The sequence below is a fragment of the Papilio xuthus genome, unplaced genomic scaffold, assembly GCF_000836235.2.
Source record: "Papilio xuthus unplaced genomic scaffold, Pxut_1.1 DF826115.1, whole genome shotgun sequence".
In the NCBI taxonomy this organism is placed as follows: Eukaryota; Metazoa; Arthropoda; class Insecta; order Lepidoptera; family Papilionidae; genus Papilio; species Papilio xuthus.
In genome coordinates this window covers 6,767,195-6,790,852 of record NW_013532534.1, presented here as the reverse complement: position 1 = coordinate 6,790,852, position 23,658 = coordinate 6,767,195, and the positions used below count along the sequence as shown (strand labels likewise).

At 47.6% G+C, this 23,658-nt stretch overlaps 3 protein-coding genes across 3 annotated transcripts in view; 1 reads left to right on the top strand and 2 right to left on the bottom strand.

The window, feature by feature from the left end:
* LOC106123262 (Protein tyrosine phosphatase 10D) overlaps positions 1-14,320 on the bottom strand; it is a 16,850-nt gene extending 2,530 nt beyond the window's left edge. Inside the window, 26 exon segments of the mRNA XM_013319496.1 lie at positions 43-363; positions 445-667; positions 740-947; positions 1,027-1,219; positions 1,410-1,565; positions 2,272-2,450; positions 2,536-2,782; positions 3,318-3,523; positions 3,603-3,837; positions 4,218-4,300; positions 4,580-4,918; positions 5,015-5,129; positions 5,195-5,376; positions 5,613-5,736; positions 8,911-9,108; positions 9,197-9,307; positions 9,376-9,479; positions 9,748-9,904; positions 9,945-9,993; positions 10,067-10,248; positions 10,319-10,408; positions 10,482-10,585; positions 10,807-10,978; positions 11,315-11,421; positions 11,818-12,082; positions 13,958-14,320. Coding sequence (XP_013174950.1) covers positions 43-363; positions 445-667; positions 740-947; positions 1,027-1,219; positions 1,410-1,565; positions 2,272-2,450; positions 2,536-2,782; positions 3,318-3,523; positions 3,603-3,837; positions 4,218-4,300; positions 4,580-4,918; positions 5,015-5,129; positions 5,195-5,376; positions 5,613-5,736; positions 8,911-9,108; positions 9,197-9,307; positions 9,376-9,479; positions 9,748-9,904; positions 9,945-9,993; positions 10,067-10,248; positions 10,319-10,408; positions 10,482-10,585; positions 10,807-10,978; positions 11,315-11,421; positions 11,818-12,082; positions 13,958-14,137 — 4,530 coding nt within the window. The 5' untranslated portion in view covers positions 14,138-14,320.
* Positions 14,321-16,296: 1,976 nt separating this feature from the next.
* On the top strand, positions 16,297-18,265 carry mre11 (double strand break repair nuclease mre11). Its single transcript, XM_013319494.1, has one exon. It carries the CDS (start codon positions 16,368-16,370, stop codon positions 18,201-18,203), a length of 1,836 nt encoding a protein of 611 aa, XP_013174948.1. The 5' UTR covers positions 16,297-16,367; the 3' UTR covers positions 18,204-18,265.
* A 1,328-nt stretch (positions 18,266-19,593) lies between these two features.
* On the bottom strand, positions 19,594-23,014 carry R2D2 (protein). The gene is made up of 6 exons (XM_013319495.1): positions 22,853-23,014; positions 22,231-22,319; positions 21,250-21,435; positions 20,873-21,166; positions 20,668-20,797; positions 19,594-20,555 (listed from the first exon to the last, which is right to left on the bottom strand). Exons 2-6 carry the CDS (start codon positions 22,306-22,308, stop codon positions 20,284-20,286), a joined length of 960 nt encoding a protein of 319 aa, XP_013174949.1. The 5' UTR covers positions 22,309-22,319; positions 22,853-23,014; the 3' UTR covers positions 19,594-20,283.
* Positions 23,015-23,658: the final 644 nt, after the last annotated feature.

The following is a 23,658-nucleotide window of genomic DNA, read 5'->3' as shown; positions in this document are numbered from 1 at the left end:
TATCGCCCAGAGTATCGCGAGGGCGAGGGCGAGGGTGAGGGCGAGGGCGAGGTACCTGGCGAGCGCGGTGGGCGGATCGGGCACGCCGAAATCGGGCCAGGTGGTGAAGTGGAAGTGCTTGAGGACGCGCTGCTCGGCGCCGCGGCACACCGCCAGCTCGGTGACGGTCCAGTCGGCGTAGCGGCTCTCGTTGAGCGCGGTGACGGCGATGTCCCCGTAGTAGACGGGGCGCGTGTCGTAGGGCCAGTAGCGGTCGCACTTCTCGCGGCCCTTCTCCACGCACCGCGTCAGCATCACGATGGCGCGCGAGCCGGACTCCCAGCACATGCGCCAGAAATCGTCACGCGTGCAGTGCAGCGGCCCCTGCGCAGGCGCACACACTCAGCAGGGGGCTGGGGCGGGGGCTAGTGGGGGCGGGGGCTGGTGGGGGCGGCGCACACTCACCTGCGTCACGATGAACTCGCGCGGCGAGTTGTGTCCGGGCACGTAGTTGGCGTTGATGTAGTCGGAGCCCTCCTCGTCGTCGACGGGCTGCAGCTTGTAGCGCGAGTGGTCGTACGGCAGGATGTTGGTGAAGCGGTTCTTGGGGCGGTTGCAGGGCAGGTCGGCCGCCGTGCACGGCTGCTCGCGCCCCACGTGCTTTAGCTCCTCGAACTCCTCGCTGAACCTGGGAATCGCGTAACGTGAAACATGATCGCGATCATATCCGGACGGGGGAGGGGACGGATCGGGTAGATACCTGAAGTCGGAGTCGGCGGACATGAGGCGATAGTGGTCGATGAAGTCGGAGACGCGCACGGGGCGCGAGGCGACGGGTGCGGGCGGGCAGTGTGCGGGCGCGGCCCGACGCGCACGACGCCGGCGCAGCAGCAGCGCGCCCGCCGCGCCGCACACCGCCGCCAGCACCGCGCCCGCGCCGCCGGCGATCCACGCCGTGTTGTCCGCCTCTGCAACAGACGCGCGCTCAGCCGCCGCTCCCGCGACCCACTCGGTCGATGGATCGGCTCACCGGCGATGGGTATTTACCTGTGAAGACCTGCGTGTAGGCGGTGTCGGTGAACTTGTCGGGCGCGGTGAAGGCGCGCAGCTTGACGTAGTAGCGCGCGTTGGGCTTGAGCGGGCCGTTGCAGTAGGCGCGGCCGCCGCCCTCGCAGCGCTCGGACCCTATCGTGAACTCCTCCACGGCGGACGCGTGGAACGGGTAGTAGGGCTCCGTCACCTGCGCACGCGCTCTCTTTTTCAACTTCTCTTCTATGCGGCTAACTTCTAATTTTATAATCTCACACACCACACCACCTAGGGCTCGCTGGCTAATCTCACCGAATCGATCAACGCATGTTAATTCCACTTAAATGTTACAATTATAAGGCTGCTACGTATCGATATGTAAATAAAAAATGAACAATGACCTGGTAGGGCGGCCAGAGCGGCAGGCGGTGCACGTCGCGCCAGGAGGGCAGGCGCGCGGGCGTGTCGTTGCGCGGCTCCTCCCCCACCACCAGCGTGTACGCGGTCACGTTCCCGTTGGCCGCAGAGAAGTAGTCCGCGCGGAACCGCACCGCCACCTGCACGTCCCCTCGCGTTATACTTCTCGCCCTATCCCCGCCGCCTGCTGCCCACCGCCCACCTCTCACCTCCCACCTCCCAACTCTCACCTCCCACCTCCCACCTCCTGTGTCTCCTCGGCAGCGGAAAAACTCAAACTCGGTAAATGCGATGTATAATAACGACTACTTCTCTAGATAAAAAACAACTTAGAAAAAGAATGCTACTTTGCATACGAAATACGGAAAGTCGCTTTGAACGAGAATTGTGACTGGCTTAGTAACCTAACGTCTCATTGCATTGCTACTTATTTATATGTTAATTGAGTAAAGTGTTATCGGTTTCAAATGTTTTGTCTTGCATTTACAATTTGGATTGATAATTGTTATAATTTTGATCAACAACTAGTGTTTAATCATTTTTATAAATCAGAACAAAAAAAGGGATTTAAATTGATATTTTTTTGAAAATAAATGTTTGAAGTTGCAATCAGTATGTAATAGTATCAATCAATGCAGTAAAAAAATGCAATCAGTTACACTTGGTTGACCTTTGCATAATGCACATCGGGGTTAGTATGATCGCTACAGGGAGCCCTATGAGCAGGGAGCGGGCGAGTGGGCGGTGCGCAGTGGGCGGTGCGCAGTGGGCGGTGCGCAGTGGGCGGTGCGCAGTGGGCGGTGCGCAGTGGGCGGTGCGCAGTGGGCGGTGCGCAATGAGCGGTACCGTGGAGCTGGTGCGGGCGACGGGGGCGGGCAGAGCATCGTGCCGGGGGCGCGGCGGCGCGGCGATGGCCATGTGCTGGCTCCAGCGCGCGGCGGCGCCCGCCCCCGCGCCCGACTCCCCGCGCAGCTCGAACTCGTACGTCACGCCCGGCACCAGGCCAGCCACGCTGCCGCCGCTCGCTGCACACACACCACACACACGTCTCTACTGTGTTCCTGCGCACGGAGCGCACAGAGCGCACGCAGCGCACACAGCGAGCGGTACCGTCGGGCGGGAAGTGCAGCGTGCGCAGATGGTCGGGACGGTCGCGCGGCCAGTAGGCGAGGGCGAAGCGGCGCAGCACGCCGTGGCGCTCGGCGGGCGGTAGGCGCCAGGAGAAGGTGAGCTCGTTTGGGCGCGCGTCGCTGGGCGCGAAGGCGCTGGGCGCGGCCGGCGGGGCCTCACGCGTGCGCACCGCCAGCGAGCGCGCCCGCGACCTGGTCAGGATGGTGGCCGGGGTGCCCGACAGCACCTGGATACAAATATTCAGATTAAGATTATCATTACTGGCTAAAGGTAACCATATCACAGAGTTTTGCCGTCGTAACACTCGTTGTACATATATTTTAAGAGTGGTAAAACCCGCTTTAACATTTTCGCACGAATTGGCCAGGTTCGCCCGGTGAAATACCACGACCACACAGAAAACAGGCGTCAAGTGGAAGCAATTCCGCGTGCAGTCTGATGAGTGTGCGTCCCGGAGGCTAATTTAGTCCTCTTTCCCTTCCCACCCTTTTCTTTTATAAGGAAAGGATGGAAAATGGAAGTGGAATTTCCGGATGAGAGGATGCATGGAAAGGGAAAATATTTTCTTACTGTGCATCCTCTCCTCTGTCGATTTAAGGTAGGCAACGCATATGCAATTGCGTATGTCTATGGGCAACGGTCACCTCGCTACTTCAGCGATTTCAGATGACCGCTCGCTCGTTTGCCACCTATTAATATATATATGTAAGTGCGAGCCGATTGCAATACAAATGTGGATGATCGCGAAGGTCGCGGAGTACCTCGACGGTGAAGGTGTAGTCGGTGTGCGGCTGCAGCGCGGTGAGGTTGAGGCGCAGGCGCTCCGTGCGCACCGCCTGCAGCTGGTCGGGCGCCGCCAGGTACTGCACCTCGAAGTCGGTGAAGTCGCCGGGCGGGCGCGCCCACGCCAGCGCCACGTGCCGCGCGCCCACCTCCGTCGCGCGCAGCTCCGACACCGGGCGCGGGTCTGTGGCACACGTGTGGCATGTGTTGGTGCGTGTGTGGGGTGGTGGGGGTGGTGGTGGTGGGGGGGCGGACATACGTACAGAGGCGCGCCTGGCGCTGCACGGGGTGCGAGGTGACGTTGCGGCTGACGGTCCACATGGTGAGGTTGTACAGGCGGCCGGGCACGAGGCCGCGGAAGTCGACGGGGTGGGAGTCGGCGGCGGGCGCGTGGGCGGCGCGCTCGGCGGTGCGCGGCGCCTCGCCCGCGCCCTCCAGCCGGAAGCGGTACAGGTCGAAGCGCGAGGCGGCGGCCGGCGTGCGCGTGTACACGACGCGCTGTCGTAACATCGTATTATTGTCTCATTTCAGAAACGTATGTATTTGTCGGCTTTCTTAAAGGACATTTTATCATCTACAATTTTGTCTCGGTAATTATTTGACACAACTCACTATTTTGCTGAAAAACTTATATTTATGAAATCTGAACTTTAAAAATGTTATTAAATGCCGTGATTAAGGATAAATAAATAAACGTCATCTATGAGGAAATAAGGGGCAAAAATATTTGTAACATTAGCATCGATATTCAGTAAATTTAACGTGATAAGATATGTGTTTAGTTATACAAAGCGGATTGAATGTGTAAGAAAGCGGAAATGTTTGCCGAATGTGCGGCGGTCGCCTGCTCGCCTGCTCGCCTGCAGACGAGGACTCACCAGGTCCGCGGACACGGTCTCGTTGTCGTCTGCCTCCGGCCGGCTGGACTCGTTCACGATCATCTCCGACTGGATGACGGGCCCTGCCGACACACAGACACACACACACGCAACATTGATCAACATTTTCTCTTTATTTCGTACCCTACCTGGCATTTGAATGATTCTGCATGGTATTGCACATTACTTGCAGCCGGTTTACCGTTCACAGGGTTTTCTCAAATTTGATGGAATAATAATTCTAAAATTTTCAAAATTCTAAAATGAATTGCTAAAAGTAGAATTTCGTCGGAGGTAGAGGTACAAGAGATGGCGATGGCGATTGCGATGGCGATGGCGGGATCTGTCCCCGGAGTACGTACGCGTGCGCGCGTGCATCGTGAACAGCTCGCTGGTGAGGTTGTAGGAGTGCGCCGCGATGGACACGTTGTAGCCCCGCCCCGGCCGCAGCCCCCACAGCGCCGCGCGCACCCGCCGCTCCGACCCCGCGCTGATGTTGCGAGCGCCCGCGCCCACGCCCGCGCCCTCGCCCGCGCCCTCGCCCTCGTCGCCGCCCTCGCCCTCGCCCGCGCCCTCGCCCTCGTCGCCGCCGGGCCACCAGCGCAGCTCGTACCACTCGACGCGACCGGCGGGGCGCGGCCATTCCAGCGTCATGTTGAGCGTGTCAGCCAGCTGCTCCACGTTGGACACGGGATTGGGCCCTGCGGACGAGGTGGCGTTACTGGCGGCGGCTGTGGGAGTGGAGTGTGGAGGTGGAGGTGGAGGTGGAGGGTGTTGGTGGAGGGAGCGTCACGTACGGACGGTGTGCTCGGCGCTGAGCGGGCGGCCGCTGGGCACGGCCTTGTGCTCGGCCGCCTCGCTCTCCGTATCCAGCTCGATGGTGTAGCGCTCGCCGTGGGTCATGTTCGTGATCTGGAAACGACGACACCTCATGAAATGTACGCGTGTAGGGCGCGCAAAAGTTGGGCGAGAAATACCTCCGCGTAGTTTTGCGAGGGCGGGAAGGGCGGCAGCGGGGTCCAGGCGGCGTGCGGCGGCTCCTGCGTGCGGTAGCGCAGCGCGAAGGAGCCGACGGCGCCGGCGGGCGGGCCGCGCCACCGCACCGACACCGAGTTGGAGGTGGCGCGCTTCACCTCGACCCACTCCGCCGGCAGGGGACCTACACATTGCAAGGTACGTCTCTGATCTCATCGCATTATGGCGACAGGGGACTGCCTCAGCGTTACGAGTCCTATTGTGTTTTTTATGTCCTCTTGCACAAACTACTCTCGAACGTATCGGAATCGCTTCAGTTGTTGCGGAGCTGGGTGCGGACGAACTCGCGGCCATCAAATAGATATGTCGATAGAGCGTGAGGAGAGTGGGGAGCTCAGGCGGGACTGCTCAGCTACTCACGCACGGGCTCCAGCACGCTGTTCCACTCGCTGAGCAGGCCGTGGCTGAGCGCCGCCAGCCGGATCTCATACACGGCGCCGGGCACCAGCTCCTGCAGTGTCGCGTTCGTATCGCGCGTCTCCAACTACACCATACAACACAACACTATTCTACATTTTTAATTCAATACTAGCGGTTGTCCGCGACTTTGTGTGCGCGAACTTATTATAAAAGAAAATAAAAAATAGCCAATGTTACTTCCGTACCCATCGGCTACTTTCAGTAAAGTGCCGTCAAAATCCCCACCAATAGCGTACCGCTCACAGGAGGAATCTGTCGATATGTTGACGCAGGAAACTATAAGCACTTTGTAGACTATCGTGCATCAGGCGCACTGGAGGATTTACCAGCAGGCGGATAAGCGTACTCAACTATTAGTATTTAGTATTTCCTAAATGCAAAGTAATACTCGTCGCGGGGACAACAGATGAAACTTTTATTGCATACTTACGACTATATTGAAGTCACCTTACAGCTAAATGTCGCTTTTGTCGGTTGTGATGACATCGACGATAGAAAAAAAAGTACGTGTGTTCTACTTCTTTGGTGTTAGATAAAAATTTATCAAGAAAAATCCTTTTAATATTTAAGAGAAAATAAAATGGACTGCGTAGGTTGAATAAGAAAAGGAAATACATATTTATATTTATGTATCAGTGTAGGTTAAGTGTAACTACGACTATATAATATTTGTTCCGCCTGATTGTTTCACCGACTTTGTTGAGGCGGACTCGGATCAGCTTCAACTATAAGCCTCTATATCTATAATGTTGATCGACAAGTCAACTGACAGTGTAGACAGCGAGCTCGACTTACATCCCAAATACAAATCTGTGGAAATGTAATAGACATTTCAATATTAAACATCGACAAATGTTGCTCACTCCATAGACTTTTTTCACTCTTTCTTAAGATGCTGCGAAGACGTCGGAGAAGGGTTGTGCCCTAAAAAACTAAAAATTAAAATATGTTTTTACTAGAATGAATGCAGCTCTGCTTGCATATTACATATTATTTAAACTTATAAAATAGCTTTGACCCAGTTGGTTGGCACAGTTCATCGAAAATTTAACTTCTTTAATCTTTAATTGAAAATTTAACTTTGTTAATCGTTAACAGTTAACCATATGAAACTCACACAATTATTGGGTTAAGAGGAATAGGTGAAACAGCTAGAAACACGAATTAAATAAACATTTATTTCTTTCCGCCTCGTTCTATCTTATACGATTAATTAGTAAATAAATCAAGACTATGTTTAGGTGCGCGCGCGCATCCCCGACCGAAAGGGGGCAAAATCTATCGAATGGTTATTGCGCACTAAGTTCGACGACGTATTTAGTAGTTTGTTCGTTTTACAAAAAAATGTACAATTACTTGTGTTAAACTACTTTTAAGCACATAAATCAGCATTCAAACTTAAACAAATAAATTTGCATCCCTTACGTTTTAAAGGTCGTTCATTGAATGCAAATGTTTCGTCCAAAAGCAGAAATATTTTAAAATAAACATTTTCGTGTGCAACAGGCACAAGTTTAATTGTATTGTAAGTAGCACGTGATAGTGAGCTGCACACTTGATGATTTTGATTGCAATTATAACCGGAGTGTGGCCGTGTTTGTTCATGACATTTGCATCTCACGTTTTAGACAAAGTGTAAAAGTATCATCTATATGCAGGAAAATGTTTTCGAACTGTTCAGTTCGTCCATGACACTTGCACGCGCACTTCGGAAACATAAATTATCAACTCGTTCGTTCACAGTTACACTTGCCTACAGTCGCCGAACTTACGAGCGAGGTGATAAAATCTTCTGATTGTTTAAAATTAGTTAACATTACAGAAATGCCTGTAAAAATTGTAATTTCTTTAATATATAAGATTTGATTTAGACAAGTAGGCTTTGTGCGTGTAAGACTAAGTAGAACGTCCAAAGCATGAGTTTATTGCAGGAGACATAAGCAACAGCAAAGTGATATAATTGTGTCTCTGGGTGACAGCGAGCGGCACCTGCCCTGCATTCCTATCGATGATGTATTAAGTTTAGGTGAAAGTACAAAAGCTCGCAAGTGTGAGTTGTGTAAGCAGAGGCCCCCGGCCACACCCGAAGCACACGCGCCCGCCCACACGCGGTTGAGGTTATCCAAGTCACCTTTGCCAGGCTATACCTTCACCAGGATAATAGGAATCTATGTCAAGTACGTCGAACGTAAACTTAAATCAAGCATTTCACAATTATTTCTATAATACAATACATTCTTAATCTTACAAATAATACTATACTACTAATATTATAAATTGGAATGATGGATGGATGGATGGATGGATGGATGTTAAAAGGCATCTTCAGAACGGCTGCATGGATCTCGCTTAAATTTGACACAGATGTAGAAAATAGTCTGGAAGAACACATAGGCTACAATTTAAGGACAGGGGGAGTTCGTGCGGAGTGCGGTGTGCGGCGTGCGGCGTGCGGCGTGCGGCGTGCGGCGTGCGGCGTGCGCCACGTCAGAACGCCGCACGCCGCAAGCCGCAATGCCTGCCTCATGTTAGCAGGGGAGTTGGGATTTATTTGAGCGCAATGGTTAAACGTTGCACTCAATCAAGTACTCCCACCATACATTGATCACACGCACAGAGCCGGTCACGATACTAAGCAAAATATAATTATTGTTATTTATTAAATATTGAAGCGTGTCAGATTGAGATAGAACAGAAGGATAGATTTGTACTGTGCGCCCTGATCGCCTGTACGAAACGTGCGGTCCAGAACCTCTCTATGTATGTATGTACTTCCACACTACCACACTACCACATATAAAAGGGTGTTTGTTATTAGTATAATCAAGTAGAGTAATATTGTGCAGTTGCACCAATTGCTGCATCGCCGGCTATATATACATACATAGCACCCATCCAGTAGGTGCTGGTGTGAGGGGTGGATGGGGTGGATGGGGTGGGATATTAGAGTGCATCAGGTCACCGGGAAAAATAACTGAATCAAGTTTGTGCAACCAAAACATAGTTTAATGTATACCCCGAAGCACCTCGCAACAGAAAGCTAACACCATCACATAATTAACTACAAACTATTTAGTTTACATCTCTAGTAGCGTTAGTGAGACACGATGTTATTAACAAAGTCCCGCACCGAAATGAAAGTAAACATAGTCAGCTTAGTGACAGCTTACACTACAGTATCGAAGTGAAGCGACAGCAGAGTGCCGCTCCGCTTCGAGTCACAAGTCGGGCGGCGTACCGTGCGGAAGGGCTCGTCTGCGGCGCGGCGGCGGTACCGCAGCTGGTAGGCCTGCTGGCGCGAGGTGACGTCGGCGCGCCACGCCAGCCGCAGCGCGCCCCGCTCCGCCGCCGCCGTCTGCAGCGCCGGCGCCAGCGGCCGTCGCGCCGCCCACCGCACCGTCTCGTTGGACTCTGCGCCGCGCGACACCGCGCTCACCTGCCGCACCACAGCCGCCGTTACTACCCCGCCGCCTCACCTCCCCCACCTACCGCCTCCCACCTCGCACCTCCCACCTCCCACATACCGAGATGGTGTAGTTGCGCCCGGGCAGCAGTCCCTCCAGCGTCACGTTGGTGGCGGCCGTGGTGAGCGTGCTGCTGTCGTCGTGCGAGGGGCCCGTCTCGTGGTAGGACACCTGCAACAGGAGCCCGGCGTCAGCTCGGCGCCGGCACGTCCCGGGCGCGGCTCGAGTGCCGCACCTACCTTGTACTCATCCTGCGTGCTGCCCTCGGCGGGCTGCCACCACAGCAGCAGGCCCTCGCCGGCGGCCGCGTTGCGCCACTCCAGCCCGCGCACTGCCAGCGGCTCTGCCACACAAACTCCCTCTTTACATGCGGACCGACGGCCATTTATAACGACTTAAGTATGACAATACTTAGTAAACATAAAGCAAATAATATGTCCTCGCTAATAGTGTTACCCTCGAGCGCTGGATGTTTGCTTTAAATTTTAGTACCAATGAAACGTACAGCTTTAACGTTTTCGATGTCATCAAAACTCCCGCTTAACTCGGCTCTATTATCAAACGGCGGAGGAGGACGCAAAGTATCACGTGAGAGAGGGCGAGGTACTGACTGAGCGTGAAGTCCGCGGCGGCGGGCCACGAGGTCACCTTGCCCGACATGGTCTTCACCGTGACGGTGTAGTGCCCGCCCGGCTCCAGGCCCTCGAACGTCGCCGTCGTGGGATCGTCGCGCGCGCGCACCACCGGCGCGATGCGGCGCCCGCCCNNCTCCCCCACCACCCCCGCCACCGCCACCACCGCCCCCGGCGCCCGCGCTCTCCGCCAGCGCCACCGACACCTGGTACTTCTCGAACTCACTGAAACACGTTCAAACACGTATACCTCTGGGTCGGAGCGGCACGAGCCCGAGCCCGCAGACGTAGTGACAACCTGTGGTCGGCGGGCGGCAGCCACGAGACGCGGAAGGAGGTCTCGCGCAGGTCGCGCGCGTCCACGGTGACGTTGCGCGGGCGCAGCGGCACGGTGCGGTACTGCGCCGTGGTGGGCGCCGACACCTCGGGCTCCGACACCGTCTGCACGGAGATGTTGTACGCGCGCCCCGGCACCAACCCCTGCGGACGCGACAACCGACTCATCAGCCGCCGCTCTCTTCGCGGAATGAGCCCGCGGGCCCGTACTCACCTTGAAAGCGGCCTGCGCGGGCCCCGGCGGCTCGCCCTCCTTCTCCACGTACAACTCCGAGTCGCGGGCGTCGCGCGGCTCGATCGACACCTGCAACACACAACACCGCCGTTAACATAGCTCCGCTCGGGCCGCTCGGGCCACGCAAACGGGATTCGCTCACCTTATAGTGGGTGTAGGCGCCGGGCGGGTAGGGCGGCTGCCACAGCACCAGCAACGTGGTCTCGTTGCGGAACCACACGATGAACTTGCCCGGCGTGTTGGGCCCTGTGCAGAGAGCGGAGCGCGTCACCGGCGGTGCGACCTCGCCACTACTTCTCATACAGACATACTTACCCTTACAGGAGTGCGGCGCGGCGGCCCGAGCGGCGGCCAGGGCGAGGGTTAACAAAGGTTAATGATTAACAAACAATAGCAATAGGTACTAGCTAGTGTGCCTCACACTGGTCGCTCATGTATCTATTGAGGGGATGGGAGCGGGGACTCACGGACGGTGAAGTTGCGCGAGGCGTAGGCGGCGCTCTCCTTGTCGTGCAGCAGGGTGAAGGCGTGCAGCTGGTAGGTGGCGCCGGGCGCGAGGTCGCGCACCGCATAGCTCCCGTTGCCGCCCTCCACGGTGATGTTGCGGGCGCCCTCGCGCGCCTCCGTCAGCGGTATCACCTGCGCCCGAGATATCTCTCGCTTCTATACCACTTCCATCCGCCTCCGCCCTCCCCCTCCCCATCTTACATCACTCACTACTCCATACAAACTTTTGGGGCGAGCTTCATCATCATCATTTGTATAAAGCAAATGGAGCATTCTGCGGTTCGTCTGATGAGTTACTTGTCTTGTGCGCTCTTTTCTGTTTCCATTCGCGTGCTTTTCCAATACCAAAAGTGAGCGGGAAGAGTAAGTGAAGTAAGCGGGTGAGGGAAATTATTTTATGTCCTCTCTAGTCGATTTAAGATAGGCGACGCATTTGCAACTGTTTAACTCGTTGCGAATCCAAAATACCTTGAAGCGGAATCCGGTGTAGTCCCCGTGCGCGGGCGGCGACCACGTTATGATGGTCTTCTTGTTGCGGCCCTGCGTCACCGTCAGGTTGGTGGGCGGCTCCGGGGCTGGCGGGGCACAAGGTGACACGGCACTTATTAAAGTAAGCCAATTAGAACCGTTTTAAATTGATATAGGTGTACACAGCAGTAGTCACAGATTTACCTAATATTATATCGATGTTTCCGATGTTTCCTACCAACTGTTGGTGACATTTTAAAACATAACATATTACACCAGTATCTATATCTATTATTTTATTTCATAAACATGCATTTTGTTGATGCGTCTTCCTTCTTCATTGTGATATTATTTCTTGTGTCGACAAATATCTATATTTTAATATTTTTATTTTTCACACAACACAAAATTTCTATTGAATCGGACCATCTGGAAAAGTTTATCTTTATCACATCAGTTGGTGCATTAGTGGGGATAGTTTTAGAAGAATCGATTGTTCTCACCGGTGATGATGGTCTGGTTCCATGTCAGCAAGTCCGCGAAGGTGGCATTAGAGTAGTAGAGCATGAAGTGGTACTTGGTGCCAGGCAGGCCGCGGAAGTTGATGGTGGACGCCTGCGCCGGCACCGTGAAGTTGGGCTCGGGCGAGCCCTGCGGCGGCGTGTAGTCGAGCCGGTAGCGCGCTCCTGCCGCCTCGCCGCCCACACCCGCGCCCGACGCCGGGATCTCGATCACCAGGTCGGCGGCCGCGGCGCCGGCCAGCGCGCCCTGGGCCGTCACACAGTACACATGTGCCGTCAAATGCAGTCAATACATGCTTTTTGTAACTAATCATTTTAATCTCCTCAAAAGCGCCAATTTTTTATTCACCTTATAATTGGGGTACAACAGACACAAGCAAAGTGTCAACACAAAAAATATCATTTTGAAATTTAAATTTATTTTTTTATCCATCCATCCAAACTACTAGTAAGATATAACTTTATAGCACCATCATTGTACATCAACATAATGATTTTTACTTTTTCTATATACTCTCTCTTTGCCTAGCTTGCATCCTACAAGGATGGTGGCTGGTGGCTGGCGGGGTCAGATTTCCCAATCCATCTGTTCTACTTAATTCAGTCGATGACATCTTCTTCTGACACTTGGCACTTTACTTTCATCATCATCATCAACCTGCCCTTATCCCTATCGAGGGTCGGCACAGCATGTACTACTCCTCCATACATCTCTATCAGCCGTCATATCCGAGTCTACTGGCACTTTACTTTGTATACATTATTTATTATATAATACATATACAAATAAAAGTACAAAATACATTTTAACTATTCACACATTTAGAAAAATAAATGTGGAAACACCCAAAATGCAAAACAATCACCACTTTGTGAAGGCAAGTTCTTAGAGTTTTAGTTTTCAATCATCATTATAAACTTACCCTTATTCCTGTGGAGGATTGGCACAGTATGGACTACTCCTCCATACATCTTTATAAGAATGCATATGGATGGATTCACAGCCTACTTAAGTGTATCCTCTTTTACACAATCCATTCTTACTTGTTTTATTCTTCCTCTTTCATTTTTATATTTGTCCAAATATAAAAAAACAATGTAATAATCACAAACATATTAATATAATTATATTTGTATAAGTAAAGTTACTTTAATAGATATTTAATTATTATTATTTCAAGGATTCAGCCTCATTCACCTCCACAAAGTGCATTCGCTCCAATATAAAAATCTATGGAACTAATATTGTTGCAAATCACTTGACTTATCAAAATTTATTGTCACTTCTATTCTAATATACATTTCCTTATGGAAACCCTTCGGATTAAACTTGTAGCTATGTCTTCCAAAAAGATATAAGGTTCACAAAAATATCTTTAGCCACTTTTAGAAAAGGCAGAAATTAACGAAGGCACTGTAGCAACGCAGACAACTCTTTTCTTTTTTTCAGTATTATAAAAACTTTAAATATTGTTACTATACAGGTTGTCCCAAATGGTTATGTACATAGGAAGGGGGATGATAGGGGTGGTCACAAGGGTCACCAGAAAAATAAAATAAAAATTCACCTCTGGGTATTAAAAAAAATAAATGGCATTTTTTAAAAACTTAAAAATTTTACACCTTCTGGGGCAATTTTGTTACCTACAAATATTGCTATAATTAAAAAAAAGGTATTATGTTATCGCCAATAACCCTTTATCAATATGAAATAAAAAAAACAATACAACTAACAAAGATTTTAAAGAAAATTAAAATTGCCCCAGAAGGTGTAAAATTTTTAAGTTTATAAAAAATGCCATTTATTTTTGGGATGCCCCTTCCTAAGTATTACATACTTTTGGGACGCCCTGTATATATAACAATTGCCTATCATTTTAATGGCAATGATTAAATTTATTTATTTTAGATTTTATAATGAAACTATTAACCCAAGTGAAGGGTAAGGTTTTCCCTTGTGCCCGCTTGTAGCCTAAATTGCCCCAACAATTTGTCGAGAACAGTTAGTCGAGCTTCTTGTTTATTTTTTAATTGGTAATTAGTTCATTTTCCTAATAATTTTAAAGTTATGTTGTAACAAAACATAGTGACGCATAAATCGTGAGGCGGCTGTGGCACTTACAGCGGCGATGAGGACGAGCAGCGCGACTCCTGCGGCCCGCAGTACGCAAGCGCTGCAAGCTCTACGGACAGCCGCTGCTGCTTGCACAATACACTTCTTCCACATCATTGAAGGCCACTCTCTGATTTCACAGGACACTTTCTCTTCCAAATAAACACCATTACTCACGTTCAGAATCATACTTAATTTATATAACTTTACGCCAACTTGGCATCGTCACAAAGTGCATTGGTAAAACATCATTGCAAGAGTTGATAAACTGATGATATCGTATTGAATATAATCACATTAAACTTAGATTATTATAGCTATGTTGTCATATGCCAACAGGTTGTCACCAGTTGTCATTCACTACCATACACTATACGCTCTAGACGTGTGTAAATCACTGTACTTGCTGAACCGTGACCTCTATAAATGGACTGGCTATAATCTTTTTTTTATGTGCCTATTTGATAAACTAAACCATACATAGGACATATGGACTTTCTTCTTACTAGGGGAGACCATACAAATACAGTACATTTTACGAATTGACCCAAAAAACTCATTTTTAATTATCTTTGCGGAACATTAAAATATATGAAAGTATATTCATTTTAAACCTGAAAATATTATCTAAATGATCAAAAGGTTCTAAACCGTTGATTACATCAAATATTAAAATAATAGGCCCACAAAAAAAGACCCCTTAAATTCAATTTCCGTCCACCCAAGACAGATATGGTCCGCCCCTTTGGTACAATTGCCGTCCACCGTGGACTTACTATAAGTATGTGAAATTATTATTATTTGACATTTCTCTTAGTTTTTTTGTATCATAAAATAAAGTTTAATATAATTAGAAAGTACATAATTGGTAAATCATCATTTTTTTACAAAAACAATGTCTTATTAGGATTATCACGGATATTAATTTAACGGGTCTCTAGTACACACATCCCGCTGTCAGTACTTTTTGAAATTTGGTACATAGGTTTAGTCCTAATGAAAAGCCATTTTTTACATTTGGTGTCATAGTAAATCCAATATTGCCCGTCACAAAATGGCAGATGACATTTTTGCTCAAGCCCCACAATATGAGTATCAAATAAAAGGATTTGACTAGTAGGACGTGATAAAATCCAACAATTAACTTAAAAATAATCGCTGAAAGTAGGAACAGACTTAAAAATATTTCTTTAATTTTACTTGTTACTGTAAAGCACATAGCTTACGTGGAAGCATTAAACTCTCTTTCTTTTTTCTTATTTTTTGATTATATTATAAGATCCCTAACTTTATAATCATCTTAGTATAAAAACACGAGTTTTTATATCTCTTACCAAGGAAAGACAGTGATTCTTTTTAGGTAATAAATCAAGACAAGTTTAATAATTAAGCAAAATAAATAATCTCCTTTATGATTTTTGTGTTTCTTTTATTTCAATCATAGAACAAAGTATATTTCAGGTAAAACACATTTTAATACAGAAACAATATGAATTTGGGGTGGACGGGAACTGTACCCTAGGGGTGGTCGATAACTATCTAGTGCTATGGCCATAACGGTATGCAATACAAATTTTCAGACAATTGTAGACTACCATATTTTAAGCCTTAAGAAAGTAATAACCGAAGTTATATCCACATAACTAGATTCTAGAACATCTAATCTATTAGATATATTGATAACAAAGCATTCAAAATTTGAATAAGTAACCAGTGAAAAAATATTAAAAAAGGCTGTCGTTAACAAAAAAGACAAGAAAATAATAATTTTTAATCTCGCCGATTACTTTAAGTCAAGCTGTGGCTTTTTATATTAATATTTTCTGTTAGTAATTTAAATGTGAAATGTTAGCCCATTAGTTGTAGCATATGTTTCAGTGGTTTACTATCAATTAATTTCTATAAAAACTACGATAAATATGTTTTTTTGTCTTAAGTAGTCCACAACTATATCATGGTCGGGAACTATCGGATCTCCCAAAGAGTATATAAAATCTCCCCTAATGGTTATATAAATCTTTGAAATATGGCGACGAAGGCGCGGGCCAGCGCGGGCACAGCACACAGTTGGCACACAGCTTATAATTGATAGATGTCAAATGTAACCTATAAAATTAGTAGACATGTCGTAAATAATTTCATGGTTTATACAAGGCTGGAAAAAATTGAATGTCGATTTTAAAGCGTGAATTGTCTTATAACTATACACCATAGTATATTATTGATTTCACTGGATCAATTTTGTTCTTTATATCGATTTATTTAAAAAAATGTTTCGAAAAATCGATCATTCGAACAATCGATTTTAGATCGCCATCTCCAAATAGAATGTAACTCGTAATGTGGTCATCTCTAGCTGTCAGTTGAATTAAATAATATTTTAAGTTTGTTTGAATCCAAATGCTTAAATTAAATTAAAATGGTGCAAAATGAATCAGAAAGTTGGACAAATGATGATACGATAAGGATTTTGATCGCTTCAGATATTCATTTGGGTTATTTAGAAAATGATGCTGAGCGCGGCGAGGATAGCTTCATCGCTTTCGAAGAAGTTTTATCGCTGGCTGTCCAATACGACGTTGATCTCGTGTTGCTGGGGGGCGACCTGTTCGACCAGGCGAAGCCCTCTCCGAGCTGTATGTTCAAGTGCACTCAGATCATCCGCAAGTATTGTTTCGGAGACAAACCGGTTAGTGTCGAGTTGTTATCTGATCAGTTACAAAATTTTTCAAGAGTTGTTAACTACGAAGATCCAAATTTGAATATTTCCTATCCCATATTATCAATTCATGGAAACCACGATGATCCTGTTGGACAAGGCAGCATTAGTTCCCTTGATATACTCTCTACAACTGGACTGGTTAACTACTTTGGCAAATGGAGCGATTACACGCAAGTTCGAGTATCTCCTGTTCTCTTGCAAAAGGGAGAGACCAAATTGTCCCTGTATGGCTTGAGTCATCTTAAAGATCAACGACTCTCCCGCTTATTTGGGGAAAAGAAAGTTGAAATGGATCTGTTAGAAGACAGCAATGACTGGTTTAACATCCTTGTGCTTCATCAAAACAGAGCGGATAGAGGCCATGGAAATTACATTCCAGAAAATGTGTTGCCTAAATTTTTAGATCTTGTCATATGGGGACATGAGCATGACAGCCAAGTGTTTCCAATCAAGGATATGAAGAGGGACAATGAAGGTTTCTGTGTGATCCAGCCAGGCAGTACGGTGGCCACTTCGTTGGCCGCGGGGGAGGCACTGCCCAAACATTGTGCCCTGCTGCAGTTACACAAGAAAGACTATATTGTAACTCCTCTGCCTTTGAAGACTGTAAGGCCTTTCATTTTTAAAACAATTGTTCTGTCAGAAGAAAATTTAGGTGGCAAAACAGTAAAGGAAAGTGACAGAGTACAAGAATTTTTAAAGGACAAAGTGGAGGCAGCTATAGAAGAAGCAAATACGTTACGCAGTGGCAATCCAAAGCAGCCGAGGCTTCCTTTGGTTCGTCTGTCAGTGTTCTATGAACATGACAGTCAAGACTTCAATCGCATTCGATTTGGTCAAAATTTCAATGGTATAGTAGCAAACCCTAATGACATTTTAATTATGAAAAGAGAGAAAAAAATCAGGGAGAGAAAAGAAAATTATAAGTCCGAGGAGGTGGATATAAGAGGCGCGGCCGTGGAAGCGAGCGACGTGGAGACGTTGTTGCGGGCGTACTACGGCGCGCTGCCGGCCGAGCGGCGCCTCGCTGTGCTCTCGGTGCGCTCCATCACTGAGGCGGTGCGCGACTACACCTTAAAGCGCGACGACGGCGTGTTTCGCCGAGTGCTGGAAGGACACCGGCGGCATTGTGTAGATTCATTACTTGACTCGACCGCCGAGACGGATGAAGAGGTTCAAGAGCGACTGCGGATATGCAAGCAGGATTTGGATGCGACTGAAGAGGCGCAGCTGAAGGGGTTGATTGAGCAGGCCGCCAAAAAGAAAGTCGTGACAGTGGAGGAGAGCGAGGAATCGGAGGGCGAAGTGGTGGTGGAGCGCGTGGTGGAGGGACGCGGTCGGGGCCGGGCGCGCGGGCGGTCGCCACGGGGCGCGCGCGGCAGGGCCCGGGGCCGCGCGCGCGCCGCTTCTCCGGAGCGCCGCACGCCGCGCCGCCAGGCCGCGCTCAAGTCCACAGAGTGGTTGCAGACCCTCTCGACCGAGCGCGCCTCCCGACGCCGACACGATTCCTCTGAAATCGAACTCTCCGATTGACAATTTATTATACTACAATATTATATATATTTTTACATTCTCTTAGTACATTCTTTTCTTTTATTTTGTGTTATTAAGCATATTTCTTTATTCCATTTTTCATTAAAGAGAACCTTTAAATTAAGAGTTTCCTTTAATTATTAAAAAATTATAACTAGTAACCAAAGGTTGGGATTAACTCGTTAATCCATTAATCGTTAATTGACGAATTTAACAATGTTGTTATAGGTGTAACGTTTAGTTTAACTTCAAAAAGTGTTAACGTTTTTGTTCAATTCCGTACGTAACTTAGTCCGTTCATCGTTAACAGTAGACACTTGGTGATGAAAGATGAGAAAAATGAAATGAATGGGAGGTACGAAAACATTTTCCTGCATATAGATGATACTTTTACACTTTGTCTAAAACGTGAGATGCAAATGTCATGAACAAACACGGCCACACTCCGGTTATAATTGCAATCAAAATCATCAAGTGTGCAGCTCACTATCACGTGCTACTTACAATACAATTAAACTTGTGCCTGTTGCACACGAAAATGTTTATTTTAAAATATTTCTGCTTTTGGACGAAACATTTGCATTCAATGAACGACCCTTAAAACGTAAGGGATGCAAATTTATTTGTTTAAGTTTGAATGCTGATTTATGTGCTTAAAAGTAGTTTAACACAAGTAATTGTACATTTTTTTGTAAAACGAACAAACTACTAAATACGTCGTCGAACTTAGTGCGCAATAACCATTCGATAGATTTATGGCCAACTCTTCTAATGATTCGCGATGCGCGCAAGCGTAAAGACATTCTTGATTTGCGTACTAACTAAACGTATAAGCGATAGAGAGGTGTGGAAGAGACTACGGGAGGCCTATGTCAAGGGACAACCTGACACGCAACGGGATGTTGGGAAATCGATTATACATACATCTAACATAAGTTAATTACTAGAAAATAAGTTTGTCAATATTGTAATATTATGTTTAATAATTGTCAGCGAATAAAGGCTTTATCTATCTATCTAAACGTATAATATAGAACGAGACAGAATAAGGGAATAAATAAAATTGTGTTTAGGTGCATTAAGCTTAGTTCGTATTTATAGTGTGTTTTATCTATTTGACTTAACGCAAAAATAGTGTGATTTACATATGACCAACAACACTTTCAACTTGCGTTAAGTTTTCGAAACTTTAACGCATTAACGATGTTAACTTTTGGATTAACTGTGCCCACTTGTGCTAGTAACAAATCCATGCGTTGTCCGCCAAAAGCAGGACCCCACATTGTAATTGTTGTGGCTTGTTCCATCCGTTATTCGACTCTTGTCCTGATTAGTTTGTCCTGTTTTAGAACACATGTAACATAAATAAAACACAAATATAATTGTTATTTTTATTTATGCAATGCAATGCAATGCAATGCAACATGCGGCCCAGCTAGTATTATACAAATTCACTAAATGTTTATACACTTATCAATCAAATTTTGTAAAAATTGTATGAGGAGCAATCCTGTGTGGCGTTCTGATGTGTGATGTGCGTAAGCACTTGGTGTAAGTGTTGAGTTTGTCAGGATTGGGATGCGAGTAAAATGAATACAGTGGAAATGAGATGTTTGAGAAGTATGTGAAAGTGCCGATAGGAATGACTGAATGATAGGATTACAAACACTGCTATAACACTGCTGGTGGAATGTGTACGTTGTGGATGCAGTTGAAAAACATGTGCTCAGATGATTTGCATACGTTGAAAGGATGAATATAAGGAAATTAACAAAGGAAACTAATGGCTTTAAACTTGAAATGGCGGCAGTGAAGCAATCAGGGCGGTTCCTGACGAACTTCTACCGTTTAGATTGGCGAAGTACTGACGAAGGGCGTTATTAAGAGCACCCGTAACGTATGTATGTGTGAATGTGGAAGAAGTGAGAGTAGTGTGTCTTCAGCGCACCAAATGTAGCTCCATGTTCTCTTCATTTTTTTGTTTCAAAACCTCTAGCTGTTGTGGTGAATAATATTAAAAAATATATGGACGATGTGTGATAAAGAGGGCTGCACAGTGAGAAGGGCAAGCCGCAGGAGGCTAGGGACGGGCCGGGGCGAGGGCGCGACGCAGGAAGCGCAAAGCGGCGGCCGCGGCGGCCTCGGGGTCCGAGCCGGCCATGGCCAGCGGCGGCGCGGTGGGCGCCAGCGAGACCAGCGCGAGCTGCCCGCTCTCGGCCGGCAGCTGGTGCAGCTCGAGGCCCAGACCGAGCGCGAGCGCCGCCTCGCGTAGCGCCGCGCCCCGCTCGTAGCCCCCCTCGCCCCCCTCGCTCGCCTCCATCACCGCCAGCGCAGCCTCCCGCTTGCCCGCCTCTGTGTGCATGTACAGCAAATTATTGGAATTGTATGGCGCGCCCAGCTTATCTGTGCCCGCACCCGTGAGACATTAAAATGGCGGGAAGATGCGGAAGCGGCGCGAACTCACCGACGTGCGTCAGCAGGCCCAGGTGGTAGTCGGCGATGCGCTGGCCCAGGTGCGGCCGCCAGCCCAGCTCCTCGCGCCGCTCCACGTAGCGCTCCATGGCCCGCTCGTGCGCGCGCGCCAGCGCCTCCTCCTGCAACGCGACCACGACAGTGCGACGACACTCCTCTCCCGCCGACATCACCTTCACGACGTGGTTTTACATCACCTCGACGAAATCTTTAGTGAGCCGAGAAAGGTTTTCTCTGAGATAGGTGTAGAGCTGCTCGGCGGCGAGCTGCCTGGCGGACTTCTTGGTGGTGGAGGTGGCGCGGCGCTCGTGCAGGCCGAGGCGCGCGCTGACCGTGAAGTGGCGCGCGTGCGGCGGGCCCGTGTCCGCCGTCAGCTCGTACTGCGCCGCCGGCAGCCGGTACTCCTCGCACAACTCGCTCAGCAGCGCCACGTAGCTGCGAGCCGCCGTGCCGCCCGCGGCCTCGCTCACCGCGCCGACGGCCGCCATGCCCTGCCGTGGGAACGCTCACATTTAACGTAAATCTAAGCGGCGGGGACGGAACGCGTTCGATGCGGTGACAGGTGTGAGGCGACCGTGGGCGGCGGGGCGGCGCCGCAACTGAAGGGCGCGGGCACGGACAGGCCGTGCTCCGCCAGGCGCAGCAGCAGCACGCGCGCCGCCTCCTGCTTCGCCTCCTTCTTGGAGCGCGCCGTCGCCGTCACCGTGTGCCCGTGCGCCGAGCAGCGGTACTCGAACGTCGCTTGGTGCTGGGGCCCCGACTGTAACACGAAGCGGACAGGACCGATCGACTCAAAAATAATGGCTATGCATCCACATTCTTATTTATCATTGAAAGGCGAACAAAAAAGAGAACCAACCATCCACTTCTCGGTTGCACATTGCTCCTAGTGGACACCACTGGAGACAATGTAACTCTTGTTTTCTAACAATATATATTTTAAAATAAGAGTGAACATAATAAACATATTCCACACGCGAGATTTAGTGGAGTAAAGGCCCGTTCGGCTTCGGTCGGAGCGACACACACTTTACACCTCCTCAGGTAAACTTTAAATACAAATAACTCTAAAACAATCATAGAGAGATTTAGACCATTTATTGGTTATTGTTAAAGCGAGACTTGTGTCTCCGACACTGCATTGAATACTACTTGCCACTTGCTTATCACACATATTTATTTATTTATTTACAACATGGAAAACATACAGCTATGTTGTTAATCTTATTAACTATAGACTAGACAATTGAGAGCCAATGACAAGTGTTCACTTATAACAATATTATATCTATAATGAGCAAACAAACAAACAAGTATCGCAACTATTAAACTATAGTAATATATAACAATGTAGTTAAAAACTAAGTTATAGTAGATTCAATAATAGTAACAGTTCACATTGTGAATGGATCCGACTCATGTTTATTGCAGATTTTGTTAAAATTTCCAATTGCACGCGCAATAACTGTATACTGTAATAAAAGGTAAAGGTGGTATGGAACTAATTGATTTGCACGGGTCAATTTATATGTACAATACAATATATAGACAGTACCTGAGCAATGCATTCATATTCGGGACAGAGACCAAGCTTTATCATCATTTCCTGCAGGACTGTGACTGCAGTCTTCATTGTGCCCGATGCTGGAACACACAAATTACAACACTACATATTCTGAATGATGATGAAGGACATCTAACATACATATGTTCTGACATTGGAGCAGTACTGTTGCGTACTTAAGTACTCCCATCATTGTTCAATTTACGCTAATACTTTACAATAGATGAAACTTACTCATTTTCATATATTTAATTTAAATGATAGAAAATTCTCTTTTACTTTGTTTCAACGACTTTTCTGAAGGATGTAATCTATTTCAAAGAAAAAACAAAACAATTTTTCCATAATTTTACCTAGTTTGTTCACACATATGGTTTTTATAATTCAGTGAAACCTGGATAGGCGGGATAAATCATTAAACAAGAGTCATAGTCAGGTCCGGGCAGACAACCTCCATCAGTGAGAAACTTAGGTTCCAGAGAAGAGATAACAATATTGCTTATCCAGGTTCAACTATAATCATATGTTTGTAATAGCTGAGTACTTTCCAATAGTGATGATTGATTGTGTAAATTCTTTAATACAAAAGGGACGTTTATAAATCAGTATATACCACCAGTGCAGCTATAATTCTTCCTTTTCTATGTGTTATCCTGTAACGATAAATAAACAGGAGGCAAACATTTATTTATTTATACTTTGTTGACAGTGTCTGATGGGAATTGACAGTGACACTTTCTTGACAATTGTTTTATTTTGCCGCCGACGTATGCGGTTGGTACCTATCTACTTGGTACACGATCATACAATAAATGGATTGGCGATTTTTGGTAAAACTTTACAATAGCGAATCATGCTGAATTTTCATCAAATTAATTTTATAGTCTGTCTATTTAAGATATATTAGTTTGGCAATTCACTAGATATGGGTTGAATAAAATCGATTAAGAAATTTTTCGATTTTCGATGTCTGTTCTAATAGAACTTGCAAATCAAGATTTCGTGATTTTTGTTTTTGAATTATAATATAAATAAAATAGTTACTTTTTTATATCATAAGGCGGCAAACGAGCGAGCGGCCACTTGAAATCGCTGATATAGCGAAGTGACCGTTGGCCATAGACATACCCAATTGCATATGCGTTGCCTACCTTTAATCGACGGAGGAGAGGATGCACAGAAAGAAAATATATTCCCTTTCCATGCATCCTCTCATCCGGAAAGGCCACTTCCACTTCCCATCCTTTCCTAATAAGAAAAAGGTGGAAAGGGAAAGAGGACTAAATTAGGCCTCCGGGACGCACACTCATCAGACGAAACGCGGAATTGCTTCCACTTCACGCCTGTCTTCTGTGTGGTCGTGGTATTTCACCGGGCGAACCGGGCCATTTCGTGCGAGGATGTTAAAGCGGGCTCTTC